At 40.6% G+C, this 25,523-nt stretch overlaps 1 protein-coding gene across 1 annotated transcript; it reads right to left on the bottom strand.

The window, feature by feature from the left end:
* On the bottom strand, positions 1-24,604 carry LOC136435720 (sodium- and chloride-dependent creatine transporter 1-like). Its single transcript, XM_066429403.1, has 14 exons — positions 24,184-24,604; positions 16,419-16,550; positions 15,401-15,545; positions 14,556-14,690; positions 13,759-13,891; positions 12,539-12,673; positions 10,216-10,319; positions 9,241-9,365; positions 8,180-8,292; positions 7,206-7,340; positions 6,626-6,728; positions 4,302-4,402; positions 3,068-3,247; positions 1-2,589 (listed from the first exon to the last, which is right to left on the bottom strand). The coding sequence occupies exons 1-14, from the start codon at positions 24,395-24,397 to the stop codon at positions 2,443-2,445; spliced, it is 1,902 nt and encodes a 633-aa protein (XP_066285500.1). The 5' UTR covers positions 24,398-24,604; the 3' UTR covers positions 1-2,442.
* Between the last annotated feature and the right edge of the window lie 919 nt (positions 24,605-25,523).

Genomic DNA, 25,523 nt, shown 5'->3' with positions numbered 1-25,523 from the left:
GAGAATAAAACAGTTTATTCTTGAGTTGCTCATATCAAATATAGGACAGCTGTGATAGGTAGTTACATTTATGGTACCCCAAATGATGACAAGTGGGTAATACTCAAGTCATGATTCTCTTGTATTTGGATACACAAATAGAACAAAATAGACAACCCCAGGAAAAATATACAGAATAAAATAGATCGCATAAGAATAACTGAGCCAAGTTAAAGAGCACCAACACGATACAGTCAAACCTGCCTAGGCGACCACCTTTTCAACGCGACCACCTGGCCATGGCGACCGCTTTTTCTCGGTCCCGAAATTTTCCCCATTGGCACAAGCATTAAGCTGCCTGCCCAAGGCGACCACCCGTCCAACGCGACCGCGACCGCCACGAATTGGGACCGCACAGAGCACAATCCCTGCCCATGGCGGCCGCCTAATTTTCAAGCGTGTGGTGACATCGGATCATTTTGCTGTCGGATTTCACAGAAATGTTTTCAAGACTTTGAAGGACAAAAATAAGGACAAAAATATATGGAATAGTAATGTTATAGCATCGATTCCTCCATGAAGTGTTTAATAAAACGTTCCCCCTATAAACATTTGTAAAGACAAATGTTTGTGATGTTGTTGTGCCTATCGTAATCTTATAGTTTACCGCAAACTCAGTTCGGTTTAAACTCAATTTTCAAAACGAATACGTAGTGCATGGCGTCAACAAGTCAGATTTCGCAGAAACTACTATCTATTTCTTGTATTTTCAACAAAAATCTGTCTGTGTCTTACTAAATTCCGCAGAAAAATGACTTCGCGGCGGGCGAAACATCGGGTGAGAAATATTGTTCCTTGGTCCCGACACCATCTTGGATTTGGCGCGGCCCGGATTTGGCGTACCACTGACCTTTCTAAATTAAAACATGTTACTTTTGTGTATGAATGAGAATTGAACCTGGTGGGGGTCATGTTGTCTAAATTCACATAATTTTCCATCCATTTACGTACTGTATTGAAAACCTCGACCTGGAAATATGTGAGTGGAATCCTCTTCATGGCGACCACCTGTCCATCGCGACCGTTTTTGCTCGGTCCGCCGGGTGGTCGCCTTGGGCAGGTTTGACTGTATATGTATTTATGTTTGGATAGCTAGACTTTTCAAACCCTAAAAACTTTCATACACTAAGCAAAACATAAAGTATGTCAAGAACACATGCTTGAAACTATGAAGCCAGCTTTTCAGAAAAATAAGTTTGCAACTATAAGCCATTCTTTAGCAGCTCCTAGTATGGCATTGAACTTACAGTTACAGGATCTTTACAATATCTTTGACATTTTGAAAAGGAATCCAGGAAAAAAACGTGTACATATAGAATGTCACAAAACCATTCAAGCAAACCGAGTACTTGGTAAAAATCACAAAGTTTCTCTTACTCATAAAAGTCTCTCAATGCAGAATTTTAAAATTTCATATATAAAGTTTCAAGTCATGGAAGAATGCAATGATTATAACATCATATACACTTAACTCTCTTGTGTGAACATACTTGGAAAAACAGTATACATTTACAAAACAGTTATGACACAAGTATCCTTGTCACTTTTCTTTGCTTCACCTCTAAAATGTACCTAATTTTGGAGCTCATTTATTGTTAGTCGACCATCTTTGGAACAGCTTTTGCTCAATAAACCAAGAATGGACTTTTTGCTGTAGTAGGATAATCCTCTGAAGTAATACAAATGTATGTCATGTCAGAGAAAAAAAACAAGAACCAAGTTTTGTGGTTATGATCCTGGTGAGGCCATGTTGATTCTATTATATGGATGACATCCTCTGGGAACCCAAAAATTGATGCAAGCATGCAAATAAAAAGTTGGGAGAAAAAGATGCCTTCCTTATGAAATCTTTAAGTCAGCCAAGACGGTTGAAAAAAATGACTAAACACACAAAGTATAGTATGCCGAAAATTAGAATCCATCATTTTCGTTCTTTGACATCTTTGACTTTGGAATTGACTTGGGTATCATCATCATCTTGTCGTGAGAGTATCACGGACGAACATCACCCTCCTCCTCCAGTCCTCCCTGTCCTTCATTGCTCTCGGTAGTTCTTCTAAATTGCAGCCTGCATCCTCACACAGCTGCTGTATGTAGGTTGTGCGAGGCCTGCCTACACCTGCATGTCCATGTTTTGGTGCCCACAAAACTTTTGTCTAAAGGATGTCGTATTCCACGACTTGGGTATTCTACATTATTATCCGTTTTTGGAAATGTTGATTTTTTTCAATTCGAAAGCATATATCAGCTCGTTTTGCAGCTGCTTTTAACAATTTTTTTTTCTGCAAACATGAAAAATGGTTGCGCACTCAGATGTCATCCACATACTAGTAGATTATAATCAAATCATCATGGCCCTACTAACAATTATAAGATCCGTGGAGGATGTTTGCTCTGAGCGGGCTACAGCGCAGTGTCGTACTGCTGGAGGCTGGAGTACGGGGGCGGGGGGGTTGAGGGGTTGGAGTCGATGCTGAGTGCCAGCGCCAGTTTGTCCTTGTCTCTCAGCTGGTGGTACTGGAGCTGGGGCGTCGTCACCTCTCGCCAGCGCTGTAGCGAACAAAAAGGTGGGTGAGAAATTTGTGCCATCAGACTGCAACATTTAGTCATGATGTACATTTGTATTTTCTTTAATTTGTTTTATAATCTAAGTACAGTCAAACCTGTCTATACTGACTATATAAAGGAAAATGGTCTCAGTAGATGTGGCCACTTTTAACAGGATTCTTGTTGCTTGGGCTTAGAAGAAAATACAATTCGGGAATAGTTTCATCAGATTGGCAAGTCACTGATTAAAAAGATTTTCTACACAATCAAGTGTTTCATTCAACCAACATTTCGGTGACCATCTGTCATTTTCAAAAAGTGTCCACAATGGCCATGTGGCCTTTATGCACTGACTCTGAGGTGGTCACTAGTACAGGTTTGACAGTACGTCTATGCTGGAGATGATGCAAAGAGAAACCTTCTGCATTTGCTTCTCTATTGACTATTCTCCTTTAATTGACGACGATTGTTCCTCCCTCACCTGCCGGAATGTCCCCTTGGCCTGGCAGATCTTGACCACGGCGGTGACAGGAACACAGAGGATGACCACGATCACCATGACCCAGCCGATAGTCTCCGCCCATGTGGGGAAGTAGTACGTCCCCGTGAAGTGTTTAAACTCCATCGGCGACCACGTCACGCACATGAACACGAAAATGCCCTGGTGGAGAACACAAAATGTACATGTAAGTAAAAACCTGCCGCTTCAATTTATTTTCTTGGCTTTCAGCCATTTTTTTGCAAAACTTCAGCAAGCAGGTGGATAAGATCAAAAGACACCCCGACCAATCGACCTCTTTGAAACTCAGATTCAAATCAACCATGACCCAACATCGACTAAACCTTTAACAAAACTACTTTTAAAAAAAATGTTTAATCAGGGTCGGCTTGTATCATTTCCAAAGTGTCAAAATTGTCAGTCTGAAAACATCTTTTAAAACCTGACACCTTCCCACATCTCACTGTCGAGTTTTTAAGTCATTAACAAAGGCAACTTAGAAAGCGATTTGTCGAGTCATGGTTGATTCAAATCTGAGTTTCAAAGAGGTGACTGGTCATTGGTCGGGGTGAAAGAGGGCAAGGAAAACTTGCATCTTACTATGTTCACTACCTAACTTTGTGCACCAAAGTACAGACTTTTCCCTGTGACAAATTGAATTGGGGTGTCCTCGGGTCAATGAGGTTAAACATTTCAGGTAGAACTATATAATACAAAATAAATCAAGTAACCAAATAAATTGTCTACATTTGCAGATAGCAGCTACTTACTTTTTTCCCAGCCACTGAAAAAGACAGTGGGTGCTATCTGAATCATCGGACTCTTCAGAGAACTTATCGTGCCAGTAACTGTTGTTTGATCTATTTTTTTCTTTTATCATGGATGTAAACTTAGTTTTTACCTTTTAAAAAATGGTACTTCCACTTTACTTCAATCAGCATTTATTAATTTTTATAAAAGAACCCAACACACTTATCGAGAAGGGTAGGGGTGACCCGGTGTGCTTGGCCAAAAACGTGTGCAGTGGCGAGGCCGCCGTGCAGTTGCATGAACAGCCAGAGATTATACCCAAGGTCCCTTCAGGGATGTGGGTCACATTTCATTAATTTATTAGATATTCAAAATACATGTCCAGATAAATAAATATAGTATTGCTTTGTGGCAAGCCTGATAAAACAAATAAACAAATAAACAAACAACAACTCAGTAGACTCACCACAGTGATGAGAGGGGTGAGAACTGTCCAGCAGACTTTGAACCACGGCAGGGGCTTGTAGCCGATCATGATCTCGATGCTGTCATAGAAACGGTTCACTCCTGGAACAGGAATGGTTACAAATCAAATCAGTCCCAGCTGAAAGTGAAAGTGATCTCGAACCAGTTTAGCTCAAATGAACTCAAGGAAGCTAATCTTCCACTGGTCGTGTATACAGTATTTACAGGTTCATTGTACCGGGGAAATTCCCCTAGCTCTTTTCGACAAGCACAATGAACAGTGGACCACGGATTCACGTCCCGTCCTAAGGACTGCGACCTTTTCCGGTAGCGTGCATGTCGGGTGAGCGACACAGCCGGGATCGAACCCGGGGCTTCTAGTTCCAAAGGCAAGATCGCTAACCACTGGACTACGCACGCTAAGTTTTAAAAAAACAGTGTCTTAACATACAATGTAGGCACTCACAAAATTTGTAGCATTTCCATTGAAGCTGATCGCTCTTGCGACTTGAACTACTGGCTTTAAAAAAATAATATAACAGGTATTTTTACCAATTCTTGTTATGTAAAAAAAAAAGTTAAGTTGATACAGTCAAACCAGTGATCACTGAACGATCTTCAAGAAAATGGCCACAGTAGACATGTGGTCACTATAGACAGGAATCTTGATGTTTGGGCAGGCTTTTAGCTAGGATTTATAGACAAGGGGTCCAAAAATGCTGTGATGCGGGGGTTAGGTGTGTTCTAGTCTTATCATACTTTAAGCAGACCATTTTAACTTAAGCACTAAAAACTGCTTGCTCCTTCTCTGTCTCCCAATGGGCTCTATGGATTAACAATTTCTTGGCATGTCAATCAGTTTTCATGCTGTCCCAGTGTCTGGTAGGACTAAAAAAGGCAACAGTAACACTGTAACACAGTAACATGTGTCTGTAATTACCAGGGAAACAGGGGTCCTTTTTGCATCCAGCTGAAAAAGAGGGTGTCCAATTTCCTTGTTATTTTAGTATCATGCATCCAATTGATGCATGGACGCATGCCTAGCTAGAAGCCTGTGTTTGGGTGAATGGGAAAAATTGGACCACCATGCAGACAGTGGCCACAATGGCCAGGTGGTCTGTAGGTAGAGTTGGTCGCTTATACAGGTTTGACTGTATATCAATGGCCAGGTGGTCCTTATGTAGAGGTGGTTACTTGTACAGGTTTGACTGTATATCAGTGGCCAAGTGGTCCTTATGCAGAGGTGGTTACTTGTACAGGTTTGACTGTATATCAATGGCCAGGTGGTCCTTATGTAGAGGTGGTTACTTGTACAGGTTTGACTGTATATCAATGGCCAAGTGGTCCTTATGTAGAGGTGGTCGCTAGTACAGGTTTGACTATATCAATGGCCAAGTGGTCCTTATGCAGAGGTAGTCGCTAGTACAGGTTTGTATATCAACTAGAGTTAAGTATTTGTGCTACATATACTTCAGGTTTGCTATAATGTTAGTTTAGCAATACGTTGTCTTTTTATAAATATGAATTGGTATTGAGTTTTTCTTTTCATCTGAGTTGAATGTGTGATAGTTGTGTGCCGATTTGTTAAAAATAGAGGGAACACTGGCGACCCCAAAAAACACCCCTCCCAATAATCTAAAAATGGTATGGCTACCCTGTGATGTCACAATTCAAGATGGCTGCCACCACACATGCCAACGGATCCAACATACGTTTTGCTACGCAAACCTGTAATGACCAGAAGGTCCTTAACCAATTACAGGTTTGCGTAGCGAAACCTATGTAGGATCCATCGGTTTGTGTGTTGGCCGCCATCTTGAATTGTGCCGACACAGATCGCCATTTTGTATTTGTGACGTCATGTTGTCCTCGGCTTGCGTGGTGGCCGCCAGACTCTGTGGCGTGCGGATGATTTGTTATGGTTCCTTCTCTTCACCCAACGGCACCCCGCCCCCACCATACCACGTGTAGCTTGACACAAATAACCTCCTTGATGGGCCTGACATACATGTAGTTATACACTCAGGCGTAACAACAACAAAGACAGCGACCTAACAGAACACCCATTTGGGCGGAGTAAGTGACTTGTCCCCTGAATGTAGATCTGCCAGCCTATAATTGGGAGGGGTGTTTTTTGGGGTCGCTAACGTTCTCTCTATTTTTAACAAATCGGCACACAACTATCACACATTCAACTCAAATAAAAAGAAAAATTCAATACCAATATTCATATTTATAAAAACCCAATAATCGCTTAACTAACATAGCAAACCTGAAGATATGTGGCACAAATACTTAACTCTAGTTTTCTACTGTTTTACTCACCGAAGATCCAGGCGATGGCCACACACTCAAAGAATGACATGAAGAGAAGAGAGATGCCGCTGGCGGAGTAGTAGTCGAAGATTTGGAAGACATAGATTCCTCCCTTGGCAACAGAAACACATATTTTAATTAGTAAGTCAGTTAATTTTCACTTTCACTCTGATTGCTCAATCCATTCCTATAAACGTTTTGGGTCAAAGACTTTTGGAGAAATAAGCAATCAAATATAATGAACAATATAATTATTATTATATTAGAGCTTAGCTTATTTCCTTGGTTAGGTATGGACTAGCAAGTGGACGAGATAAAATCTGAAGTCTGGGAGAAACTCAGATTAGGCTACTGGTGTACTCGCTCCCTGAAACTTAACTCTGAAAGAGGCCTAAATTTGGTACTCAACAGCTGTGATGACAATCCAGTGGTCTTTTAAAGTTTAGCACTCTGAAGTAGCTACAGAGTTAGGCAGCAGGGAGAAGGTTAAATCGGAGAACAAACCAAATTAATTTCAGCCGTCTATAGAAAACAGAGGGCTGGGAGAAAAACTTGAATCTGAAGAATCTCAGCTGTCTCCAGTACGTACATTAGTGACCATGGTGAGTCCCAGCAGGAAGTTGAAGACACAGAGGCCGGCGATGAAGATTTCACGGTTGTAGCCGCGGCGCAGGTACGGAATCATGTCCACCACGGCCGTCACAAACCCCTCCACTCCAACAAACTGGGAGGGAAACAGGGAAAGATAGGATCGGAAATGCTGCTGTTGAAATTTCAAGGCTAATATAAAATACAGTTATCTATCGGTTTACATACATTGTGTATCCACCAGTTTGAAAAACTCTTTGAGAGATCTCTAATGCAGTAGTGATTCAAAGTCTAGACATGCAGTACTAAGGCCACACTAATTTGATTTTTTGGTTAAGGAGTTTGTTTGGTAACATTTTAGCACGAGGACATCATTAAAACAGAAGGCTAGGGTGAAAACATGCACCTGACCCTGTTAACTACCTGAAACTGTGTGCACCAAAGTACAAACTTTCCTCTGAGATTCTGTTTTCATGTTGATTTTCCAATCTAGCATTTAATAAAAAAAAATTCTGTCAATGAAGAAATTAAATTGGTGTGGTCTTAGTGCGTTATAGTTAACAGGGGACAGTGCTGCATCAGAGATCTCTTAAGACACAATTATTTTTAGTTATGTGTGACCTGGTGGAGTTTGGTCAGTAGACGTTAACTGTCGTAAAAACTTCAAAAGATTCCAAGCTGGACTTTTCCCTGTTCATGTTGTAATATTTATTTTTGGAGATCTGAGAACCAGCAAATTTGATTGGTGTGGTCTGAGTTGCTACATCTAGGTACCCTCTATACCTCCATACCTCCAAACTACAACAGCGACAAAATACTCTGAAAAGTCACTGTAGAAATCGGGAAGCCAGTATTGTTGTTGTTGTTGTTGTTCGTCCGTCGTAGTCGACGATGACCGGGAACATCACATCAGGGACGGTGTGTCATTAGGCATTACACAAACAATGCTGTATAATAATATTGTCATCCCTTTACCTGACTGTCCAGTCCGACCAGAATGATCATGAAGAAGAAGAGACAGGACCACAGCGGGGCAAGCGGCATCAGCGACAGCGCTCGCGGGTACGCGATGAACACCAGGCCCGGCCCTGCGTAGAGGTAAGGTTTGGTTTACCTAAAGCCACACTAACATGTCCTTCTGAAGAGAAACTTAAGGTGAACTGTAATTTTCAAATTTACAACTTCAGCTTTGTCAAGGAAAGAGCAATCAACCGCTTCTGTGATGTCAGGTTATGCCGATAGAACATTCACTTGACCAAGACTGGAGTTGGACAGTTGGAAATTTGGTCCAAATTTTGTGTTGGAAACTACAGTTCAACTTTGCTCCAGAATGTTTTTTACCAAGTTACACAGATTTCAAAGTACAGTTCTCATTTATATCAGACCTTTTAAAATGAAATAAGAGATAACTAAAAACTAATAAAAGTAATTGCAGGGAAAACTGCAGGCATCATAACCATACATACATGAATTTTACAGTCATGTTAACATCTAATTTACTACCATACAAACTGCAGTGATGTATAGCTGGAGTGCAAAGATCATAACTGTAAATTGTGAAATATCTGTGGTCTTTGGCTGTTTTTGTGGTGAGCTCTCATTGCAAACTCATTACATAGCAAAAATGTGCTCAGCCTTACTACTGAGCTACTCTTCCTATTGTTTTAAACTGCCAACTAAAGCACACTGAAGCCGGCGTCTCATGAGTATTCACTATCCCATGACCGGCACGGTGCCCGCACACATGCCATCAAATGTTTCCAGATATTACTATACAATGTCGATGGCTCTTCCCCTTCCTCACTTGCATGAAATACCGATAAAAACGGTCAGATTGCTATCAAACGCCTGCTTATTTCGGGTTCAGGGAATGTCATTCAAACCTGTTCTATGTTTTACGGACGTGCACGATGACAGTTTGTGAGCATAATCCCCCCTATGACAAAAGCAGTCTGTTTGGTTCAAACTCCTCTATCAAACGATTCAAAGCCACTGTGAAATGAAGTCCCTGTGAGCCTTGAATAGATTCCCAGTACCTGAAGCGGCGACGTCCTTGATGTCCAGCCCCTGTTCCTTGGCCATGAACCCGAGTACAGAGAACACCACCAGGCCCGAGTACAGACTGGTGAAACTGTTTACTATCGCAATCAGGATGCTCTGCCTACAGATGGGGAAACAAATCGATTAAATCATTATCATCATACTGATTGCTCTGTGCTGTTTATAGACTTAAATTAAACTCAATAAAGGCAAGCAATAATTTTGATTAAGATCAATAACTTTGGAACCTTTTGAAAGCCAGTAACATTCAACTTTTGGTACATACCATTCATGGAATGTTTATAACTAGCAAGCATGCTTTTGAGCTAGAAGGTTGGAAGTTTGACCCACATGGAAATAGATGTCTGAAGGCAACATTGCATTATTCTATATCAAGAAGTTTTGTTGTTCCCCTTTTTTCAGCTAGGCTATGACAGAACTAGTGCTGCGTACCGGTACTGTACCATAAAAATTGATTTGGTGTATACAGGTCCAAAATACCGGATCATGAAGTACCGGTACTGTATCGATATGAGTTTACACCAAGTATGTGCTTATTTTGTGACTGATCTCCTGACCTCATGCAACACCAAACATGACCAAAGTGATACCTTGGAACAGCGTAACTAATATGCAACAGATCATTCAGGCAGGCCAGGAGTTTTGATAGCAAGGCCAAGGGAGTTTGGCGGTAGGAAACCTAGTGATGTTCTTTGAATAAAGATAATGACAAATTAGAAACAGTTAATGTTTTTGTCATTGAAGAAGTTCAGAAAAACACATGTTAATTTTTCATATTGTTCAGGTACAGGTACTTAACCTCTGTACCTGTACCTGTACCTGATGTTACGTTTAGGTACGCAGCACTAGACAGAACTGATCGTCAACAACCATTTCTAACAAGTGTCCAAGAATTCGAATGCTGTCTTAAACCTGTTGTAAGCCATATGTGACAGGGGCACACCACCTACTTGTAGGAGTCGTTGTGGAACTTGTTGTAGCTGCCCAGAGCAGTCATGCAGCCCAGGCCGATGGCGTAGGAGAAGAAAATCTGGGTCCCTGCATCAATCCAAACCTGCAGCACAAATGTCATGAATCAAAACAACAGTTTGTTTGTTTGTTTGAACCTTTGTTTATTCATGATAAGCTCAAATCGGGACGCAGGCCGCTTTTCATTGAGGTCATGAGGGAAGAGGTAAGGGTCAGATACAATATAGCAGAGATACACAGTCATTTGAGTCCTAATAACAATATCAACATATATCATTACATATTCATAGTACAACAATATACAATATTCCTACAACATACAACATATAGTAGGGCGAAAGCTGGTTCATGGTCCGTGTCCGTTCGTTTTGTTCATTTCCGTTACTTCAAGAGTGTCTTAAAGGAAGTCAGATTCGGAGCCGTACGTTGCTTCAAATTTCAATTTCTAGACACTTGAAAAATCCAGTTCCAAAGCCGTTACTTGTACGTAAAAATGTGTACATCTCTGTAACTACAGAAGTTTATGATGTAGAGAAAGATACCATAATGCAAATGTTACTGTACAACCATTGTTGGCTCTTCCATTGTGCTTTAAGTATTTCTCCTAGCCTAGCCACCCCTCTAAACTGTATAATGGTTCTGTCCATCTTAAAGCCTATCCACCCCTCCTGACTGTACAATGGTTCTGTCGATGGTGCTAAAAGTACTTCTTATAGCATAGCCACCCCTCTAAACTCTATAGTGGTTCTGCCCATAGTGTTAAAAGTGCTTTTTTGACCTAGCACCCATCTGTACTGTATAGTGGTTCTGTCCATAGTGCTAAAAGTGCTTCATTTAAACTTGCACCCCTCTAAACTGTATAGTGGTTCTGTCCATAGTGCTAAAAGTGCTTCATTTAAACTTGCACCCCTCTAAACTGTATAGTGGTTCTGTCCATAGTGCTAAAAGTGCTTCATTTAAACTTGCACCCCTCTAAACTGTATAGTGGTTCTGTCCATAGTGCTAAAAGTGCTTCATTTAAACTTGCACCCCTCTAAACTGTATAGTGGTTCTGTCCATAGTGCTAAAAGTGCTTCATTTAAACTTGCACCCCTCTAAACTGTATAGCGGTTCTGTCCATAGTGCTAAAAGTACTTCTTCTGCCCTACCCACCCCTCTAAACTGTATAGCGGTTCTGTCCATTGTGCTAAAAGTGCTTCTTCTACCCTACCCACCCCTCTAAGCTGTACAATGGTTCTGTCTATTGTGCTAAAAGTATGTCTTTTGCCCTACCCAACCCTCTAAACTGTATATCAGTTCTGTTAATAGTGCTAAAAGTATGTCTTTTGCCCTACCCAACCCTCTAAACTGTATAACAGTTCTGTTAATAGTGCTAAAAGTGCTTCTTCTGCCCTACCCACCCCTCTAAACTGTATAGTGGTTCTGTCCATTGTGCTAAAAGTACGTCTTCTGCCCTACCCACCCCTCTAAACTGTATAACAGTTCTGTTAATAGTGCTAAAAGTACTTCTTCTAGCCTGCCCACCCCTCTAAACTGTATAGTAGTTCTGTCCATGAAGCTAAGAGTACTTCTTCTGGCCTACCCACCCCTGTAAACTATGTAATGGTTCTGTCCATGGTGGTAGAAGTACTTCTTATAGCATAACCCGCCCTCTAACCTGTACAGTGGTTCTGCCCACATTTCTATATTAAAGTACTTCTTCTACCCTACCCACCCCTCTAAACTGTACAGTGGTTCTGCCCACATTTCTATATTAAAGTACTTCTTCTACCCTACCCACCCCTCTAAACTGTACAGTGGTTCTGCCCACATTTCTATTTTGAAGTACTTCTTCTACCCTACCCACCCCTCTAAACTGTACAGTGGTTCTGCCCACATTTCTATTTTGAAGTACTTCTTCTACCCTACCCTCCCCTCTAACCTGTACAGTGGTTCTGCTCAGCCCATGGTGCTAAAAGTTCTTCTTCTACCCTACCCACCCCTCTAAACTGTATAGTGGTTCTGCCCACAGTTCTATTTCAAAGTACTTCTTCTACCCTACCCACCCCTCTAAACTGCACAGTGGCTCTGCCCAGGCCATGGTGCTAAAAGTACTTCTTCTAGCCTACCCACGCCTCTAAACTGTACAATGGTTCTGTCCATCATGCTTGCCCATAGTGTTTCCCCTAAAACTCCTCTTAAGTCATGTCTGTGTGGCCTCAGTATGAACATAAATGAGGAGAAAGATGAGACTTCTGGTCAAGAGACAGGTGAGAGGACAGGTGAGGAGATAGGTGAGCTATAGGAGACAGGTGAGTTACCCACCTTGTGGTCCTTCAGTCTCTCCCAGTCTGGGTTCAGGTAGAAGAAGAGCCCGTCAGCAGCGCCATCTAGTGTGGCGCCCCGGATCAGCAGGACAGTCAGCATCACGTACGGGAAGGTAGCGGTGAAGTACACCACCTGGGGAGGGGGGTGTGGTGATGTCATTAGCTGTCAGTCACATGATTATGTGGAAAACAACCTTAACGGTGCACACCCCAGTTCTTCCGCGACCGGGGTCTGAGATAGTGCGCAACAAAAAAGTGACAAAGGGGTTTCGAGGGGCAGGGTTTGAGTTCACATTTCTCATCATGTGCTTCGAACTCATATTGTATACTTAGTCTAGCATGGCTGAAAAGCGTATGAATTGGTGTGTTTTTGGTGAAAATTGCATTTCGGTCCGAGCCGTATTTCGGGATATCCATCTGCGTTGATAGTGGGGTGTCCCCTGACCCGAGATTGACATTTGTTGCGTTCTGTGGGTGATGTTGACATGCCTCACGCCGTGGATGATTAAAGGAATTGAAGTACTAGAATTTTCTTTATAATTGGCTCGATTATACACTAGGTTTTCCTCTTTTTGGCATCGGTCGTTACTGCTGCAAAAATTTTTTCTACAAGTTTTATCCTACGCGAAAATGGCAAATTTTTTCTTATAATTTACCAAAATTAGAGAGGTTGAAGAAACAAAACTCAGTTTGTCTTGTAGGGAAGGGATAGGCTTTCACCCCATACACAGTTGATTTACTTCGGAATAATTCACTGGAAGAGACAGTACCTAGACTTGAGGGTGCGCAGCCTCCAATTGAAACCCAAAATAAACTGGGGTGTGCTCCCTTAACAATCGCCAATGAGAGTAGAGGTGTAACCCCATGTGCATGTACCAAGAAACAGAAAGTTCCACTGCAGTATGCAGGGCATCTGCTAGGAGGCCCAAAATTGCCTTCCTAAGACCCACCCGCCTACCAAATATCATCACAATCTATCCATAGGTCCTAACGCTATGGTGGGCAAAGTAGGTCAGCAACACAGATCTAGACAAATCAAAAACAATAGCTCCTGGACGAAATGAAAATTGGACTAAAATATACAGCTCTGAACAAAGCAAGTCAAATGAGCAACAACGTAACAGCTATGATTTGAACTCTAAACCTTCTTGTCTGCAAGCAGGGTCACTCATCTTATCTTCACCCCCTTTAAGACGCTGAAGTAGACCTTGACCCTACCTTGCCCGTGGACTTGACCCCCTTGAAGACGCAGAAGTAGACGACGACCCAGACACAGAGAAGACACACGGCCAGCTCCCACTGTACCTCCCCAAGGTCCTCCACTCCTTCCGACATGTTCAACACTTTGTTCCTGCAGAAAGGTATGTGGCTTCTTAGATTTTGAAACCAAAATGTACCTGAAAATGTCAAACCATATATTATGTATACATTCATTGTCAGTCAAAAAGTGGGCTTCTTCGTCTTACAAGTGGGATTCTTTGTTTTCCACTGTCTTAGAAAAAAGAAGTTTTTAGAATGCTTGGGTCAATAGGATGAAATAACCTACAAATATTACTTAGACTTAGATCCTCCATGTATTAGAAACCGCAAAATGGCCAGGTTTGAGTGTACATGTTGATCTGGTTTAAGCTAACATGAAGCAAAACAATAAATATTCAGTTCATAGTGCAGTTATATAAAAGTTTAAGTTCGTCCTGCACTAGATGGCGCATATAGGGCAGCGCCCATCTCCATTACAGTAGCCCTTGGGCCACACAACTTTGTTCAATCACTACGGTAACCATACTCTTTCCCAAAGTCTGAGTGCCAAACAGAGAAAGCAGTATGTACCGTTTCAAACTCTTTGGTATGACTCGGCCGGGGATTGAACTCATGACCTGCCATTGCACCAGTTAATAGTTCATAGTGCATTTAGTCTGTAATTATCTTGAAGTTTTTAATCCAAAGTTCCAATGATAATGGAACCCCATGCATCCAGAAATGGTACATTATACAACCAGTGTTTCAAAACTCACTCCCAGAACTCTACCACTGGTGAGATTTGTAAGGTGGTGTTGGTCCCGTTGACGGCCGTCATGTTGCCGTCCATGGTTGTGTTGGTCATGTTCGTAACACTGCTGGTGTCCGGCTTGGTGAAGTTGGTCGTACAGCTGGAGATGGAAACAGATCCACATTAAACCAAACTTCACAAAAATTGTATTGTCAGTCAAGCTTAAGATTGATAAGGATACAAATTTAAGTATATGTTGATGACTCACTCCCTTCTCTAGAAAGCAGACGCGAGAGTGCTACACAGAGAACACTTGAAAACATCCGGCAGGACAGCACTTCACCTCTCTGGGCATTCATGACTACCCCCTCAGACAACCACTACAACCTCTGCATGGGAAGACGCCACCAATCTACGCTCAGCAAAAGCAAAAGACATTCAATGTCCTTCATACCACGGGCCCTAAGACTTAACCACAGTTCCCTTTAGTCTTTTGGTCTACAAAATGTTTTGTTTTGAATACCACTACCAACTACTTAACTAAATGGCATGATGAAACTAGCTGGACAGCTCTTGTTGTAAATGTCTTGCACATGCTGAAAAGGACTCGGCTAATCAATGATGACACATGATGTGAATTCCACATTTCTTAAAGTTATAGATTTACAGTCAAACTTGCCTAGGCGACCACCTCTTCAATGTGACCACCTGGCCATGGCGACCGCTTTTTCTCGGTCCCAAAAATTTTCCCCATAGGCACAAGCATTAAGCGGCCTGCCCAAGGCGACCACCAGTCCTATGCTCCATGGATTATCACTGTGACAGTGTTAAAGGTGTTTATATATCAAGAGTTTAAAGTCAGTTCCTTACTATTCTGTGTTCCATGGGTTATCACAGTGCGACCAGGGCAGTATGGATGTGAAGGATCGGCCGAAGAAGTATGCTGCCCAGTTCAGGATGATGATGTAGTAGACGTTCAGGAGTAAACAGATCACCGTGGTCGCAAACCCGATGCCTGAAACACAGTCAGCGTTAAAAGGGGAGAAGGAAGTGCATTTAGTTGGTTTGTGGAGGATTGCTACAATGTACATTAGGCCACACCAATTTAATTTCTTGATTAACGGATTTTTTTTTTAGATTTTAAATAGCCAAAAAAAGGCATTAAAACAGAAGGCTGGGGTGAAAACTTGACACCTGACCCTGTTCACTCCCTGATACTGTGTGCACCAAAGTAAAAACTTTCCTCTGAGATTCTGTTTTCATGTTGATTTTGGAATTTAGCATTTGTTGGTTCTCGGATTTTTGAAAAATTATCCTATTGAAAACATACAAAAGTCATGTACTTTGAGGGGAAGGTCTGCACGGCATACACAGAGTTTCAGGGAGTGAACAGAGTAAGATGCCAATTTTCCTCCAAGCTAAACCTGTTTTAGTGAGGCCATGCTGATTTGATGGATAAATTTTCGTCCATTTTCTATGATAAACAAAACTTTAATTTCTAATATACTGTAGACTGCAAAGAAGCTACAAAATGGGCAAATATATGCCGTAAATTGCAAAAAATATATTTCAGAAGACGAATACTAATGTCTAGAATGCCAAAATCAAAGGGGAAGATGTGAAAGACCAAAAATGAAGAATTCATTATTTCGTATACGATTCTCAGTCTGTTTAGTCATTTATTCAACCTTCCTGACCATGTAGATTTCATAATGAATTCAATTTTTTTTTCAACTTTTTTTTTAATCGCACACTGACACATCAGTTTAAGGGGTTCCCAGAAGATGTCATCCATATAATCAACCAACATGGCCTGATGCCCTCTTACTAGTAAGATTGATATGTGAAAATGTCCAAGAACCAACAAATTAAACTGAACGGGCCTTACCTTGGAATATGGGGCATATCTTCCAGCAGCCGATGCCGCCCTGGCTCATGAACTGTCCCAGGAAGATCTCCAGGAAGAACACAGGAACGCCCCCTGCCACCAGGCAGATGAAGTACGGGATCAGGAACGCTCCTGTAGGATAGAGGAGACATACAGATGAACTTTGATTTATTGCACAACAATTGTACAAGTAGTGCTATGTACCTAAACCCCGGACCTGATCCGGACTGGACCCAACGTTTAGGTTTAAGTAAAAAAAACCTAAATGTCTGGAAACAAGTCCGGACTTGAAACAAAAATCTCTAGCTTATACTCTCCTTTTTGTCTTAAGCCATCATAAACCTTCCTTAGATCGAGAAATTCGCAATGAAAAAATATGAAAACATCGCTGTTTTTGTGTTTATAACTGAACTTTTGTGTTAGCTACTGGCTGTAACGTTATATAATTTCGCATACATAGTTTTCAAATTGCATGTAAAATGTATGCCAAAATGCAATTTTACATGTAACAGGAAAAATATATATTTAAGAACACATATGCCATGGGTTCAGGTCCGGACTTATAACTCCGGACCTGAACCTTAACCTCTAGATCTGAATTCGGACCAGAACCTGTACACATTTCAGCACTTATATATGTACAAGGTACACTTGGTTCATTCATTTTCACTGGGACTTAATTTTGAAGTTAACCAATAGAGGTGAAAGGAGGCTTTCCCTGTGTTTCAACTGAAATTTACAGTTGAAATAATTCTATAGTACAGTAGAAATTAGAAATTCATGACCGTAATGATTTTGCAGTGGAGAGGTCCCATTGAAAATAAAACCACCGTAAACATTAAATGTTGAAGATTTACAATATCATGAATTTCATTTCGCAATGATTGTACTAAGTATGTTAACCTTTAGCAGACTGACGTAGCTGTTTGGCACCCAATTCCCTATTGGTTAAAGAGTTAGGCAGTAGGGAGAAGGCTAAAACTTAAAAAGCTACAAATCTGATCGACATATCATGGAAACACTAATAACTAAAGACATTGCAATACTATCAAAATGCTGTATGACTTTGTCACACTTTTGGTAGACTTTGGTAGACTTGTCTATTAATCTGTTTCTTTTTGACAGCATGTTGTTTTTATAAAATGTATGGAAAGTAACTTTTAATTCTTAAATTATGATTAGCATACTGTAAATCACTTTGATATAGCGGCAGGAAAATATAGCAGTTGGGGAAAAAATTGAGTAGGTCACGGCATTTAATTTTAACGGTGGGTACAAACATTACTGTCTTAAATATTAGTTTTCAAATATTAGCGATGATGACATTTTAGCGGTTGACTGGTGACAGTTAAATTAGCTGAAATCAAGTTACAGTTAACAAATCAAGAATTACAGTAGCATTAGAAGTGCAAAAGTTAAGATGATTGTATTTATCAAGTGGTGAAATTTGCATGACTTACATAGGTTTATGAGATTGATATAATCACAAAAAGATATTTGCTATGCAACCAAAGACTGTTCAACATTTTTGAGCAAATGAAACAACTTGCTGGTTTGGCAATGGTTGTTTGGCACAGGGAAAAGTACAGATTGAAGTACAGTGCAGAAAAGAGTGACAAAAGTTAAATGACATTTTATCCAGACTACTTTATGTACACTGTACGGTGTGTAGTTCCGCGCTGTTTGCATAGTATTTCTTCCATAACAATGCACACCACAGGTAAAGCATGCATTCAGTCTTATCTGAGATTCAAACAAAGGAACACCCCCTCCCCTGCTTAAGGCACGTTTGCTGTGTCACCTGTTCTTTGTACCTGTCCTGGTGAATCATGGGGGGTCGACAGGTGGTTTTGTTAAGGCTGACAGACAATTTCCTGACCCCAACAGAAAATTGGGGCAAATAAACTGAGATGTCAGTGTGAAAGTGCTGTAGATGAAAGTGTCTGTATTTGTCACTTTGTAATTGGTACTTAGTCCACACCAATTTAATTTCTTGGTTAACGGATTTGTATTTTTAATTTTAGCAAAAAAAAAACAACAACATGAAAACAGAATGCTGGGGTGAAAACTTGCACCTGACCCTGTTCACTCCCTGAAATTGTGTGCACCAATTGAAGTAAAAACATTCCTCTGAGATTCTGTTTTCATGTTGTTTTTGCAATCTAGCATTAAATTTTTTTTTCATTCTGTTAACCAAGAAAATAAATTGGTGTGGCCTTAGCAGGATATTTCAAGAAATCCTTGATGGATTTTCATAATTTCAAGGTTCGTCTTTCCTTTCATTAGGCATTAAACCAAGGAAGACTAGTGATTGAATTCTTGGACATATATGACTTCGGATCCTGCCTTTTGCGGAGAATTTTTCTTTGCTGCTACTAGGGGTGGGTACCGGAGCAGAAAATTCAGTCCAGGTCATGGGCCATATGAGTTATAAGGTGGTCTGGAGTGATACAATTTGGTTGCCTAGAAGTGATACAAGTTACCTAAAAGTCACAATAATTATGCCTGATGATACAGTACCAATGCAAGCTACTTAGGTAGTGGTTAGATATGCCTGATAAGAAAAGTAGTGCTGATACTGTTGTCAATCTTGAATATATAGTACATTCCTATGAAACTCTATTTTTCATGTTGATCTTTCAGATTAGCATCCCTTTTTTAAAATTCTGAGAACCAACAAATCAAATTTATGTGCCCTTTAAGTTCCATCTGTGATTAAGTCAAAAGAATTCTGAACTTGACTTTCCCTGATCAGTTGTTTTCCTAGAGGGCTTCCCATATTTGGAAACACACCGAGACAGGTGGGGTTCATTACCACTGGAGGTCGATGACCTTGAAAACTAAGCTCTGATTTTAACCTTCTCCCTGCTGCCTTACCCTATAGTCAGTTCAACATGGGTGCCAAAGGGCTGCCCCAGCATGCTAATGGTTAAAAACTCACTGCTTTTCAACTGTAAATGTCAGGAAGTCAGAAGGGTCATAGCCTGTCTTCTTGTTTTGTAATCTAAGCCCTGTAAACTTGATGCCATGGATATTTGCCATCTTTCACATTGATTAAATTCTGACTCTTCACCCACAGTTGGGCCACACCAATTTGATTTGCTGTTTTTTAAGTTAAAAATAATATTAAGGCCACACCAATTTAATTGATAGTGCGACAACGCCGGCTCGCCCTGGTGGGGCACGTTGTTCGCAGTGACGAGCCTGCTGGGCGACTATTGCCGACTAATACAGTGGCTACCCGAGGGAAAACGGAGAGTTGGAAGACCTCACACTACTTTAATGACATTGATTGAAAGAGACACTGGACTCTCAGGTTCTGCATTATGGATCGCACTGGAAAAACTGTATAGATTGTATCTCACCGGAGTTTCCGGAAGAATGATGATGATGAATTTAATTTCTTGGTTAACAGATTTTTTTTTTAATTTCAGCAAAAAAAAAAAATTATGAAAACAGAAGGCTGGGGTGAAAACTTGCACCTGACCCCGTTCACTGCCTGAAATTGTGTGCACCAAGGTACAAACTTTCCTCTGAGATTCTGTTTTCCTATTGATTTTCCAATCTAGCATTTTTTTAAAATTCCGTTAACCAAGAAATTAAAATGGTGTGGTCTAATGCTAATCTGGAAAATAAGCATGGGCATAGAGTCTGGGGGAAAATTAAGTTTAACATGTTTGCTCATTTGATAAATGTTGTTTTCTCAAGCAATGCTGACATTTACTTTAATTGGTAAGCCAAAACAAGATAGCAGGTAACGACAGTATTCTTATTCTGCTCAGGTACAGAGAAAGTTGTCAACAACTCAAAACAATGGCCTTGTCAGTCTTTTAAGCACCGCAAACAAACATGGCCTTTAAGAAGGTCATGATCTAACTGCTGAAAGAGTTTGAGCAGAGTTTGGGCTTCAATGTTGTTTTAACTTAGACTCATCATCACTTTACACTTGACATACTGTTCTACATTGATATTACACTTCACACTTCAGTATTTTCAGGATATACTGTAAATGCAGAAATATTTGCGGTGGTGTTATGTTTGTGGCTTTCGCGGCGACTGTTTCACCGCAAAATTAAAGCCACAGCAAACCTTTTTGTCCAATACTGTAGCAGTATGTGACTATAGTGCTGCGGCAAACTTAAAACCACGGTGAACACCCCATTTTTCGCCTTTGTGCGAAATAAAAACCATGCAAACTTAAATGCATTTACAGTACTGTACATTTTTGAAAATGTTGAAATTTTCAGTCATTTAATGTTCAGGTTTTTTAAAACTTGAAACCACAGTGATGAGGCTTGTACTGTCCTCTGCTTGCCTACCCCATCATTTCAACTGCAAACTTAATGACTGAAAAAAAAGCAATTTTCCCTCCAGGAAGAAACTACGTCCATGTGCCAAAAATATTGGTGACAATTGTATACAGTATGTGGAGTATCAAATATCAGAAGGCATATCAAATCTTTTAACCATTGATATTTGCTTTATTCTTGTAAGGATCACATTAGTCAGAGTGTATTCATCTTATTTACCATTCCTTATTTTTATCAAATTTGTATTTTGGATTTATTTCAAGAGGGCACTCATATCATAACAAGTGAACAAATATTTATTTAAGTTTACAATAAACAAGGCAGGACCTTTCAGCTGCTGATTTGATTGACACTATGGGCTATTCATATGTCTCAAGAGACGTAATTTGATTTTCATACTTGTCATCATATTGAGGACATCACTAAGAATCCGATGTAAGTCATAGGGATATGATAGCAAAAATACCAGGGCATCATCAAAATTACCGACTGTGTACTATCTGTGTTCTAGCTATATCTGGATCTGTATGACATATGTTGATAAATAAAGAAACAATTATCTGGTTCTGGTGTCTATTTTTTTCTGTACTTTGCATTGAAGATATAGGTAGAGTTATTATTAGCTATTCATCAATTTATATACTCCTGATTCATAAGTAGCATTTTTCCCAAATTGCAGTCAAAACTTGCCCTGCTACAACAAATGTAGCTATGTTGTAGCTTATGAAAAAACAGCAGACCACAGCAATTCAATTAATCGGTTGGCAGATTTTTTGAAAAAAGAAAGGTTAAATTTGGCTACATGTATCCACATGAAAACATGGGGTCTGTTCGATGACAAATGCAGTTTTTGGTAGAGTTTCTCTGGACCCAGATACCGTTTTCATCTTGCCAAAATGCCCAGGAATCAAGAAAATAACTTTGTGTGGCCGAAATGTCCAAAGTTCCTATACAACCACTGAAACCTTGGTTTGCGAAGTTTTAGGGAATATTATAAGTCAGATGAGCATTTTCCTGGACCGAGCCTCCATTTTCATCTTGCTGAAATGTCCAAGAACCAAGAACATAACTTAGTGTGACCGAAATGTCCGAAATTCCTACAGTCATACATACATCTGAAACCTTGGTATGCAAGATTTTAGGGATCGAGGGAATGTTATTTAAGTTTTCCTGGACACAGCCTCCATTTTCATCTTGCTAATATGTTCGCGACATAACTTGGTATTGCCGATGCAGATGCAAGGTTTTCTTTTATCTCTCTATTACGCCACGGCAATTTGATTTCTTGGTTAACGGATTTTCATTTTTTATTTTAGCAAAAAAAATAATGAAAACAGAAGGCTGGGGTGAAAACTTACACCTGACCCTGTTCACTCCCTGATACTGTGTACACCAAAGTAAAAACATTCCTCTGAGATTCTGTTTTCATGTTTTTTTCCAATGTAGCTTTAAAAAACAAACATTTTCAAGTCCATTAACCAAGAAAATAAATTGGTGTGGCCTTAAAGAACCAAGGATATATAATGGTGTCGCCCAAATGTCCAAAATTCCTTCACAATCCTACAGACAGCTGAACCTGACTGGGTCAGATGGGAGAGTTTCCACATTGATGACATGCCGCTGATATAGTGTGTCTCCTGCCACTAATAATACCCACAGCCACTAAGAACAGAAACAGTTTTGTTATTGGTGGACACTCAATGCTATTTTGATTGGGCTGGATTTCACAGCACTCCATTTATGACTTCTTCATTAAGTGCTTTTTTTAAATACAACACTCACAGACCAAAAATACCACCAACAAATATTTAGAACTTGATTGATTTAAATGAGAGCCCAGTTATCAACTACATGTAGTGTGGTATACAGATAAGATTGGATATCAACCCACCCAGTTTTATAATGTAATTTTAATATTACTGATATCATATCATGTTGTATTGTTTTATGTTATATATACTTTGTGCTTTCTCACTTATACTTTTATAGAAAGATTATGCATGTTAGGTGGTAAGCTCTTGTAATGTTACCTATGATGTGACAATCAATGAAGTTCTAGAAGCCCAGTCTAAGTTTCTAGCTGTTTTGATTGGACTTTTCTTTGAAGATCAATCCCTTCTAACCCTTTGTATAAGAAGGAGTTTGAATTTTTTTAAATATTAACGTTATCTAAAGAAAACATGCATGATAACATGCTGTGGTATAGGGTAATGTTATGGGATTGGTTACTAGTTATCAAATTTGTAAGCCTTCAATACATTTACTGTACACACTAAAGTTCACCCCTCTCAACTGTCTGCAATGGAACAGTCCTATCACTCCTACCTGTGCGTGTGTCAACATTCTATTGTTCACCTTGTTTACACCTGTCCCCAAAGGAGTCTCAGTCACACCTGAGCCAGGTATATAGTGCACTCTAGAAGGTTAATCACACAAAATAGTGGTAACACTAAACAGTAGCTTTGTAGTTGGTCAGTTGTCCTTGGTTTTAGAGAGAATTTCTACTTTAAACTTTTACCATCTTTTGGAAAAATTCTCATACTGTCATAGCTTTGCAGTTGGTCAATTGTCCTTGGTTTTAGAGAGAATATTTACTTTAAACTTTTACTAGCTTTTGCTAAAGTTCTCGTGATTATGTTCCCTTCCTTGTCTTGAGATTTGTCCCGATACATTCTACGAGTGCAGGGGTCCCAACAGCGGTATTGAAACAGTTTTCGTAAACATAACGTACACGGTTGTAACATTACACTTGCTCACTTACAGTGCAGAGTAAACACATTAAGAGTCAGGAGACGCACAGGCATGGAAGAAAACGGCAGTGTTGAAGCTTTGCCAAGGCCAGGCCAGGGTCACTTGAATCTAAGAAATACGTAGAGGAAAGACACGCTTTCAAATGAAGGCCGAATGGTCTGGCAGATCGCAGTGTCCTTTGGTGCAAAAGTATTTTCTAGCAAATACTTGCGACGCAAAAGCGCACAGGACGAAGGGTATTTAGGAGCATTTATCGTAATAATCTTGACTGGTTTTGAAAGTGTTTGCCAGTGACTGGGTCCTCTATTTTTTAAACACACGTAACATCGTGATGCGGGCGGCGCCAGTATATTTTGTCAGTTGTGCATGCTGCGATAGTTGCTGCCATAGCTGCTACATTCATGATTTCGACAACAGGCGCGCTTGTAACACAATAATGTAGCAGCTGAAACAACCATTCACGATGTAGCAATTCACAAAGTAAAGCCTTTACGGAAATAATGCAATGCTAGCATAGATTGAAATTATGCCCCCAAAAAAGTAATAGCTTTTTAATGTGGCTGTTTTTAAACTTGGACTTTGATCTAACATACTTTGTACTTCCCACCCCCTTAAATTAAGAGTGTTACGTGCGCGGATTAACGTAAGCGTGTCGCGTTACACGTTTTGTGTACTTATCATGTTGACTTCTTTTACAATCTTACCTCCGCCGTTCCTGTAGCAAAGGTAGGGAAACCTCCAAACGTTTCCCAAACCGACGGCGAAGCCGACACACGACAGGATGAAATCCACCTTGTGGCCCCATGTTGGCCGCTCGTTCTCTTCTTGCTTCTCGTCCTCAGTTAACGTCGCCACCGCGGCGTTGGTTGTTGTCATGTCGACCCCTTCCGTGTAACTTTCCTCAGCTTTTCCAGCCATTTTCGCGCGGGTTAGAAAATGTCCCAAAAGACCTTGATAGACGGTACCTTGTAGACTTTCATGTAAGAGACTGATGTGTGGCCGACGGCTGCCGTTTGGAAGCAGCCGATCCCGAAGCGCTCAGAATAGCGTGGAGTCTCAGCTGACAGCCGGCCGATATGCGATCCGTGAGGCGAACACGAACCCTCACCGTGGGGTGTGTGACGTCACAGGGGTTATTTGGGGCTAGATTTCATGACCTTTCATGGCGGCTTGCCAACAGGGCGGAGGGTGGTTGGTAAGGGGCAACCTCAAGGACAGCTCAATCAAGCTCTGTCTATGTCCCACAAGGGAGCGGACTGTTTAACTTGCCAGTCAGTGTGTGCGTACGGTGTCACACCGTGTGTGTGTGTGTGTGTATGTGTGTGTGCATGCATGCGTGTGTGTGTGTATGTGTGCGTCTGTGTGTGTGGGTTTGTGTGTGTGTGTGTACCAGTGCACACGCGTGCGTGTGTCTATGTCAGTATGTGTGTGTACAATCTATGTGCTTGTGTGGTGCGCGCGCGTGTGTGTGCGTATCTGCGTGTAAAAAATGGTAGTAGTCCCATCAGTAACTTTGAGATTCCAAGGGCACAACATCGGTGACGTCAGGGGATTCGAACCCGGGACCACTGGATCAAACAACCGGCCGTTACGCCATACGACACATCTTTGCGTGAGAGAAATCAGTTTAAGGAAAGCCTGAAGCTAGCACGATATGATTTCTCTAAAATCAGGGTCATAGGCTAAGCTTCCGAAGAACGATATAGATTATATTATAATGATAAGTTTATTGCAAATTCCTGCCCGAAGGCTAATTGCAAACAACATAGATAAAAAACAGGGTACAAAATAAGTATAAAAGCGGCTAATCTAATGACAATGAACTTTATTGCATAATCATGCCCAACATGGGCTAGATGCATTAGGTAACATGAAGTAAAAGAAAAGGAACATTGTGCTATATTCCATCCAAATCAACTCTTCTCTCTTCTTGAAACATTTGTACATGTATACAAATTCACATAGTTTTTCAATTATATTTCAGATGACATGACACGTGAATAACCCGTTATTTGTAAGATGTGCGTATTTCTTGTCTAGTTGT

The sequence above is a fragment of the Branchiostoma lanceolatum genome, chromosome 5 (assembly GCF_035083965.1).
Source record: "Branchiostoma lanceolatum isolate klBraLanc5 chromosome 5, klBraLanc5.hap2, whole genome shotgun sequence".
In the NCBI taxonomy this organism is placed as follows: domain Eukaryota; kingdom Metazoa; phylum Chordata; class Leptocardii; order Amphioxiformes; family Branchiostomatidae; genus Branchiostoma; species Branchiostoma lanceolatum.
Note: the sequence above shows the minus strand (reverse complement) of the source record. Positions and strands in the feature narration are given on the sequence as shown.